The 9,849-nt window shown below is 35.5% G+C and overlaps 1 protein-coding gene across 1 annotated transcript; it reads left to right on the top strand.

Moving 5' to 3' along the window:
- The first annotated feature begins 4,660 nt into the window (after window positions 1-4,660).
- Window positions 4,661-9,143, top strand: LOC105039169 (nucleobase-ascorbate transporter 6). Its single transcript, XM_010915208.4, has 14 exons — window positions 4,661-4,906; window positions 5,516-5,613; window positions 5,738-5,914; window positions 6,001-6,101; window positions 6,196-6,271; window positions 6,447-6,506; window positions 6,656-6,840; window positions 6,966-7,062; window positions 7,190-7,276; window positions 7,373-7,431; window positions 7,522-7,613; window positions 8,261-8,338; window positions 8,452-8,612; window positions 8,707-9,143. Exons 1-14 carry the CDS (start codon window positions 4,795-4,797, stop codon window positions 8,923-8,925), a joined length of 1,602 nt encoding a protein of 533 aa, XP_010913510.1. The 5' UTR covers window positions 4,661-4,794; the 3' UTR covers window positions 8,926-9,143.
- Window positions 9,144-9,849: the final 706 nt, after the last annotated feature.

Below are 9,849 nucleotides of genomic sequence, written 5' to 3'. Positions count from 1 at the left end.
AACCATCGTGAAAATATGCTCAAAATCATCCTCTCAGTCCTCTCACAGGAAACATTGACTCAATTTTTTTCCTCATAAACAATTTAAGATTTTTCACATATATAACCTTAGAATTATGAATTATTATATATTTACTTTTTGAAAATTATAATTTATGTATGTACCCTTCAATTCGCTCTATTCTCATTGATACCTTATCAGTTAGGTTCTTGGTTGATTGTGTTAATAAATAACTATTTTATGTGTAACTTGATTCTATTAATCTTAAATATTCATACCTGAAAAAATTATGAAAAAGTATGGCTTTTTATGATAAATTTTGCAAGAATATTAATGTAAAAGAATAAAATAGTTATTGTACCCTTAAAACGACTATTTAGTAAGACATATTAGGTAAAAATATATTGAGAAAGGGCATTGTTGCAAAAACAAATTGAATTAAGGGGGTATGCAAATAAAATTAGTAAATAAATAATGACTTTTGAGGAATAAATATGTGATAATCTATATTTGCTAGGTTGTATGTATAGAAACTTCTTTAAGTTTAGGAGAGACAAATTCACACCTTCCATTCTATAGCCGTATCAGCCCGGCTTCAACCTGGATCAAACATCCTCTTGCTCAAATGGCAAGGAGTAATATCATTCGAGCAAGTACTAATGATTATGATTCAGTTTTAATATAGTTGAGGTGAAAACATGCTTGATCATGAGTGATTACCAACCAATCCACCAAACAATTGGTAGATCTTAGACTCAAACCTGACACTCATTTACTTGACCACAGAACCTGTATTCTCATGATTCACATGGAGTCGAAACTTTAATTTTGACTGAATTTAAATGGAGACAAGAAGTGTAAAAGTCAAAAACCTACTGTTTTTGACCCAACGTTCACCAAAATAGCTCGTTTTAGGTCAGCTTCTGGTCCTTTGCTGGACAAAAGAGAAAGCAACCTGCATACATGAGGAAGAAAAGAGGGTTTCTATCACAGCAAATTATGATCGCCGGAATACCCAAACCTAAATGACAAGGTTAAGAAGATACAGATGTAGGTATCTTTGATGCCAATGCGATGCCTTCCAACTTCTTGAACTTAACTTGGAAATTATATATTTATCGTAAGGAATTAAATGCATGTTTGGAAAACATTTCTTTTTAAGATGTGGCATTCAGACATGCAATAGATCATCGTATCGCGGCTCTAAATTAAATCAAGTCTAAATGCAGATATTGGGATGATATGACACCAATCGAAATTGGCATAATTGTTAGCATCATATTTCAGCCTTTATCTTCTCAAGGACGGGGATGTCAGCTGATCATATTGACATAGTATCTATTGTAGTACAATTTTTTTTACCAATATTAAAATTAAAAAGAAATGCAACACGAAAACTTTCCAGTGTGTCCCCATGAGATCCGGTCTATTATAATTTAATGCTGTTGCCCTTGGTCAAGCACACGGTATGTATCTAACCCATTGCTTCTGACTTCTGAACGTAGAGCATGTGATGGATCCGAGTGAACCGGATTAGGGCCTCGCAGTGCCGCTCACAGCTACTTTTTTTTTTTTAAGTATTCAAATTCCGTGACAGCGGAGAGGGTATAGAGTGGGCATGCCGATATATAATTTCTAAATTTTTTGAATTTAATATATATCCAAATAGATCTTCATATGTTCTATTGCAAATCCGGTAATTTTACTCCTTTCAATCACGTCTGACCGAGTTCCGTGTAATTGTAGGGGCTCTACCATAGTGTGTGCTTATATATATATATATATATATATATATATATATATATATATATATATATATATTCGTGTCAAAATTAACTTTCTTGGCTCTATCTAGCTCTAAATGTCGTGAACGTGTCAAAAAAAAAAAAAAAAAAAAGGGAGAGTCTGAAACGGAATTTACTTGAGGAAGTTGATGTATTAAAAGCGAGAAACGGAAGTGTGATAATTAGTCTGGTCTATTTAATTTAGGTGATTTCATAGATTTCTTATCATGCGAGGTAACTTTATATAATGTTCTGGCCAAAGTTATCACTATGATGACAATATTTGCAACTTTTGAGGCAAAAGATGATGCTAGAGTACTCTATGACAGGGAACGCATCATAGGCTGTACACTACCATGATTTTTATGTCGGTTAAATACAACAATTTTTCCATTCAAATAATTTCCTTCCATTGAATGCTTCCTTCGCCCGGGTTAGAACTTAAAACACCGTGACTCTGTTTTCCGTGGAAAAAACCTACGAATCTTGATGTCAAACAACTTATGTTTCAGACTTTATCCTAGATTATGTCTCTCAAGCAAGCGGAACTAAAATAGCAATGTACTCTAGCTAATCCCTGTCCAGAAAATTGTTGCACTTTTTTGGTAAGAGAAATTCTAATGTGGCCATTTAATTTACTCTTTATATAGTTTTTCAAATACTACAAAATATCACGAATACTATAAAATATCACATGCACAACAATAGAGCATTTATAGACCAAAATAATTTATACATAAAGATAAAATTAATCTTCATTTCGGATCAAAAAATAAATAATCAATAATTTTTTTTATTTAATAAATTTCTCTTATGATCAAAACCTTATTCATAGCTCCATCCTTGATCTTTCAAATGAGGAGACAAAGTAAGAAAGGCAAAAATAGGCTCTCCATATACCTCTAATTATCACTCTCCAAGCTGTCGATGTTTACTTTAATCAATCATTCCAATCAAAATTAATCATTAAGAGATGTCAAAAGCATGTACCATAAGCTATCTCCAATGATATCATGGGCTTTATTCTACTCTACAAAGTATGATGTCAATGTATTGGCTAGCCTATAGCATAGTTGCTTATCATTTTTAAAAATTAAGATGAAAGTGGATCAAATAATATCAATGTGGACTTATCTTCAAATTCAAATATTTTTTAATACGGATAGAAATTTGGGTATCCAACTAATATTCGCATTCATATTTATTTTCATCAAAAAAAATAAATATAAATATAAATAAAAATTATTTAATTTTATTTATAATTTTTTTAATTAAACTCATGAATTTAAGATAAATATATTTAATTTATTATTTATTCAATAATATTTTTGATTATATAGTAATACAGTTTAATTATCTAACTTAATATTCCTATCTATATTCATATTTTCAAAATCTAATTTATATCTATATTTAATTAAACTAAATATAAATATAAAATTTTATATCTAATTAATATTTATATTTATTAAATAAAATAAATATAAATATGGATATATCTTATCCAACTTCAATCCTTATCAAATTCCACACCTGCTATCAGAGAGCACAATAATCTAAGATAAATTATTAGTTGGACCCACTTTATGGTGGGTTATTAATAGTTTATTAGTTGAAAGGAGGGGAGAAAATTAAATACATAGCTGTGCGGGTGCTTTTAAATATGAAATGAGGAATTGTAACCAAAAAAAAAGAAAAAGAAATGAGGAAACTTTACCAAAAAAAAATATGAAATGAGGAAAGAGGATTAGATTATTAGTTTTTTTTGTAATCCAGCGGCATCACAAGGTACCAACTGGACTCCCGTTTACGCTTTTTGTAGTTTTCAAAGGGTTTTTTTTTTTTTTTTTTGGTAACCAGCTTTCATGGTACAGACAAGATGACACGCAAAGCACATACGGAGACGGAAACATCCGAGGGCGGTCGGTAGAGAGAGAGAAAGGGGTTTGGAAGGCCATTGACGGAAACGAACAACGAAGTAAAAAGAAAAAACCACCCATATCCCCGATAAAATAAAAATTTCCTACCCTTTTGTTTGCCCTTTTTCACTTTTACCATTAATTTGTCTGTTTGCCGAATAATTGGTGACGGCCAGCAGGTTGAAGAATGTGTCGGTCGCTTTCTTTTCCACCCCGCTTTAACTCCCATCTTAAATTTTCATGGCGGGACTTCTAAACCCACCCTTCATTTATAATCCATACACCATTCGTACCCATCTTTCAGAGCATTTTAAATTTTTAATTATATAGAGTAATCGATTCATCTAATGGGGAGTGTATGTATAGCTCTCTTTTGTTTTATTGACAACAGTAAGCAGTTCCTTTTGGCGAAACCACTGCGTCGTACCCCCTGTAAGAGAGAGAAGAGAGTAAAGAGGGCAGCCAGGAGGAGGGGAGAGAAATCCGAATGCTTTTTTTTTCTTTCCTCCTTTCTTTTCCATTCTGATCTCTCAGAACATTTCCTTTTGCCCCTCATTTTAATCCTTTTTTTATTTTTTTATTTTTTTTTCTTTCTTTCTAGATTGGGGTAGGAGGTGGCGCTCTTTCCTTCATGCTGAAGCAAGCTTGAGAAATCGGAAAGAAACGCAGAGATAAAGAAGAGACAAAAAATTAAAAAAAAAAAAAAAAAAAAAGGAGGGGAGGGGGTTTGCAGAAGATTCCTCTGGGCGGTGGTTTGGTGTGTCGCCACCTTTTAAGCCACCATTTCGAGGGCATTTCGCTCCTCCTCTTCTTCTTAGCAGTGTCTTGGTGGTCGTTTGGTTTTCTGGTCTGGGTTTAAGGTTCCGGGCCTCTTAGTTGGGGGAAAGTTTGGATTTTGATCCTTTATTCCTGCAAATTTTGTCTGGGGTTGGTTGGAGGTTGTTTTGTGGGTTCTTGGCCTATTTCTTCCCGAATCTCTGCAGGCATTGGGATTTCTGAGAGTGGTGGAGTAATATTTGTGGTTCTTTTGGGGCGTTCTTTTTGAGTAGAACGGGGTGAGGAGGAGAGAGGGGAGAGAGAGAGAGAGAGGAATGGCCGGAGGCGGAGCGGCGCCGGCACCGAAGCCAGAGGAGTTGGTGCCCCACCCGGTGAAAGATCAGCTGCCCAATGTTTCCTACTGCATCACTAGTCCACCTCCATGGCGTGAGTTTCGCTATATTTTTTTAAAAATAAATCTTTTGATCCTTCTTCTTTCTTTGTTTTTTTTTTTTAAAAAAATAGTTATTCAGGTTTTTTATCTTGTTATTGTTGAGGTAATAAAGGCCACTAGTCGCCATTTTGATTCTATTTTTGGTAACCAACAAACATAGTCGGGAAAGATGCAATTTTTGCTCATTCCTTTACTCTTTTCTACTTGAACCTCTTTGAGTTTTTCCCATTTTCTTATTCTACTTCGTGTTTTGGTAACCCAATGTTTGTATATACAAACATCCAATTTGTACTTAGTTGGCTGTATCTCGTTTTTCTGGGCAGAAAATCCCGAACGGTTCTGTTTTCTTTCCTATTTGATTGTTGTAGAGGCTTTTTGTTAATTAACCGTGCTTTCTTCCAAGTTTGTTTCCATGTTTTGTTCCAGAGGTCATATGTTTTCCGACAATCCTGTCAATGTGCCTTTTTTAGAAATTCTTTTTGAGCACCCCTGGGCCTGATTTGCATTTTCTTATGTGTTTTAACTTTTTATAACTATCATAAGTGATCTGATGGGAGAATGATGATTTGATCTTGGTATTTTTGTGGTTGTTTCTGATGCAGCTGAGGCCATTCTTCTTGGTTTCCAACATTATCTGGTTATGTTGGGCACTACTGTTATCATCCCCACTGCACTTGTTCCTCAGATGGGGGGAGGCAATGTACTGAATTCACCATCTAGAAATAAACTTTTAATTGAACTATGTAAATTGTTCTATTTTTTGTCGTTGATTCCTAATCTGAATATCTTGTTTTTTTTTTTTTTTGCTTTTTGGGATCTATTAGGATGAGAAAGCGAGGGTGATCCAGACTTTGCTTTTCGTGGCTGGTTTGAACACTCTGTTCCAAACCTTCTTTGGAACTCGCTTGCCAGCTGTAATCGGTGGATCATATACCTTTGTTTTGCCGACCATCTCTATCATTTTGGCTGGTCGTTACAGTAATATTGCGGATCCTCATGAGGTTGCCATTATGACTAGACTCCTTCATCTTAAACATTGTAGTTCTCTTTGGTTAAGAATTGACAGCTATATATGATCATCTTGCAGAAATTCCTCCGAATCATGCGTGGAACTCAAGGTGCTTTAATTGTTGCTTCAACCCTACAAATTATTGTAGGTTTTAGTGGCCTGTGGCGAAATGTCACTAGGTTAGTATGGAATTAATGTCCTTCAGCACAAGTATGGTACCGAGCAATGGTATTCTAATTTACATTTTCTTGCCTCTTTAAAATATATGCCCAGATTTTTAAGTCCACTGGCAGCAGTCCCTCTAGTCGCACTAGTTGGGTTTGGACTCTATGAGCTTGGTTTTCCTGGGGTAAGCTGTTACTTAATTGTCTTCACACAGCATTTGGATTGACATAAGATATGCAAATAATAGCACACTGGACCTTGTGATGATAATGATTTTGCTTGTCATGCTTTGGGCTGCTGTTGATATTACACAATCATGAATTTGCAAACGCTGACATTAAAATGTCATGAATTCCCAGGTTGCCAAATGCATTGAAATTGGTCTTCCACAGATAATTCTTTTGATCATATTTTCACAGGTATTCCAGACTGAGGCTTTGCATGCAGATGTAGAGAACCATTAAAGTGCATTCATCCATTTATTCTCCAGCATGCACCAACATGTCATGCATGACTGTTGCTAAATGCTTGGCAGGCATTATCACTGACTTCTATTGTTTTTGCACAGTACATACCTCATGCTATACATGCAGAGAGGCCTGTATTCGATCGATTTGCTGTCATTTTCTCAGTTGCAATTGTATGGCTTTATGCATTTTTGCTCACTGTTGGTGGAGCATATAGGCATGCAGCACCGAAGACACAATTGCATTGCCGTACTGATCGTTCTGGACTTGTCAGTGCAGCTCCCTGGTATGCTTCAATCACTTTTTTTATCGAGACGGTCCCTGAATCGGTGATTCTGTAAATGCATTTAAAGGACATCCTTGTTATGACTAATTCTATCCTCTGATCTGGTATTGGAATACATTGTGCAGGATAAGAGTTCCTTATCCTTTTCAATGGGGAGCACCGACATTTGATGCTGGTGAAGCTTTTGCAATGATGGCTGCTTCATTTGTTGCCCTTGTAGAGGTTAGACTGCACTGTATTTTCTTTAAATAGGGATGCTATCTAGGCCATGACTGCCATGCTAGAGCTATACTAAACAGTTCAGTGTGTCTAATTTGTATTTTTTTCAATACATTGTGTAAATATGCAGTCCACTGGCACTTTCATTGCGGTTTCAAGGTATGCAAGTGCAACCCCGGTGCCTCCTTCAATTCTTAGTCGTGGCATTGGTTGGCAGGTATGGAATTAAACAGCCATTTCCATTGAACACATGATCAAATTATTTATCCCACAATTTGGACAACTGATGATCATATTTGTACTGCAATTTCAGGGAATTGGTATCTTGCTGGATGGATTATTTGGAACTGCAAATGGGTCCACGGTATCAGTGTAAGGCTCAGATGAAACATTTCTTGGCATCTTTGAAACGTAGACAGAGATATTTCTTGCCTGAAATCTTCATATTTAACCCTGCTACAGTGAAAATGCTGGTTTGCTAGCCTTGACACGTGTTGGAAGCCGGCGAGTTGTGCAAATATCTGCAGGATTCATGATTTTCTTTTCCATCCTTGGTGAGTTGTTCATATGTTGGTGCCTCTTGCTACATTCTTACAAATAATTGATTGTCAGGGAATCTGAATATTAGTCAAATGTCATGGACTTAGCACAAGAAATCCAATATTTTTCTCTCTTCCTGGTTCTAATTGATCTTCATAAATAGTATTAATGTAATCATGTGCATCACATGTTCAAGAGCAATGTAGAGCTTATACATAACTCGTGAAGAGATACTGTTGTTTATATTCTTTGCAGTCTTTATCGCATCTCTGGATACATAATTGAAATAGAAATTCATATAACATTGTTGAAGTCTGCTTTCCAAGGAGTTTCTCTATAAGTCACTATGTGAAAGTGATGAGTTTTTTTTTTTTCATGGTACTACTTAGCCAGAATAAAATGCACATCGGATTGGTTGATCTTTGTAGTTGCTTACAATTCTTAATCTTTAGTATCTGAATTGTGTCATTTTATCATCATTCTTTTTGTTTGTATTTGTTGCTGTTTTGATAAAAATCATTCATCTCATCATGGTAGAATATCATGAGAAATTATATATATATGTTATGAGTTCCAAGTAAAGTGACTCATACCAGGAACTTAGTTTTAGTATATAGTTTGACTGCCAAAGATGACCTATCAATTTCCTTATGTCATTCAGGAAAATTTGGAGCAGTTTTTGCATCCATTCCAGCCCCTATTATCGCAGCTTTGTATTGCCTTTTCTTTGCATATGTTGGTAAGTACTAGGTATTGAAAATAGCTTATGATCACAATGACTTAAAATTCTTAACTTGCACTCTTGTTTAAATTATTTTTTGATCCTAAAGTGATGTTGGCATGCATATACAGGTGCAGCAGGTCTCAGTTTCCTTCAGTTCTGCAATCTCAACAGCTTCCGAACAAAGTTCATCTTAGGATTCTCTGTTTTTATGGGCCTATCAGTTCCACAATACTTCAACGAATACACTTCGGTTGCTGGTTATGGTCCAGTTCACACTCATGCAAGATGGGTACGTAAATGAGCCACATGCCAGGATCACTCCCAGTTTTTTCAATTTCTGAAGTTTATTGCCACTATACTGATGGTTTCTGTATTTTTCCCAGTTTAATGATATCATTAACGTGATATTCTCGTCAAAGGCATTTGTTGCTGGCCTTGTGGCTTTTTTCTTGGACAACACCCTGCACAGGCGTGATAGTGCTACTAGGAAAGACAGGGGTTATCATTGGTGGGACAGGTTCCGGTCCTTCAAGACAGACACCAGAAGTGAGGAATTCTACTCATTGCCGTTTAATCTCAATAAATTCTTTCCATCTGTGTGAGGTTGCGGCCAAGGTGTCACTCGGAATGCATGTATCTCGTCCATGAAGAGTTCTTTGGGCTATGTTATAGGGTTCATTTCCTTGTCCCAGGGAAAATCTGTGGTATAAATCAATCCTGTGGATTTGTAGGTTACACTCTCATTTAATATATGTTTAATTTGTACATGTGATAGCTGACATGGATTAAATTAGGAAAATTATTCTGCATTTTCAGTCCCTGTTGTCCATCTTACTAGCTGCCCCCTTTTTTTTTTGTCCTCAAGTCTTTATTTCCTTCCTGTATTCAAGATTGAACAAATTTAAGCTAGTGATCTCAATGGTATGTTCTGACAATGAATTAGTGTCATGGATAAGAAAAACCTTGTGTGAAACTGACACAATTCTTTTAGGCTTGCTTATAATTCTAATGTTCTTTTAAATAATTTTTATGCAAGCCTATCGATAAATATATGTTTTAACAGGCTTGGGCAGCTGTGAAAATTGTAAAGAAATAGACTAATAAAGCAATCTTTAGCAGATACATAGTCTGTTAGTGGCATGTGTGGATCTATATGTGCGTTAATTTTCACTGTATCCAGAAGGTTTGATAGTCATCAGCTGGCCATACATGTTAGAAGTTGCTCAAGGTTTATTAATGTCACATCTGAACCTCCTGATTTTATCACTTCCAGTGGCTTAAATGCCAGCAATTTGGGACATTTGAGTTCTGTAGGTTGAGTTGCTGCAAATACTTAATTGTTGCCTTCTTGTCATCTATTTCCCTTCTGTTCCTCCATACATTCAGGGAAGGTTAGACATGATCAATATATTAAATTAAAAGGAACTTTAATAGCATATATCCATCTGATAGCTGCAATAGACCTTTTGCCATTTCAAGATGGGATTGAATTGACAATTTAATTGCTATAAAATTTCTTTCATCAC

Source organism: Elaeis guineensis, chromosome 1 (genome assembly GCF_000442705.2).
Source record: "Elaeis guineensis isolate ETL-2024a chromosome 1, EG11, whole genome shotgun sequence".
NCBI classification, from domain to species: Eukaryota; Viridiplantae; Streptophyta; class Magnoliopsida; order Arecales; family Arecaceae; genus Elaeis; species Elaeis guineensis.
Note: the sequence above shows the minus strand (reverse complement) of the source record. Positions and strands in the feature narration are given on the sequence as shown.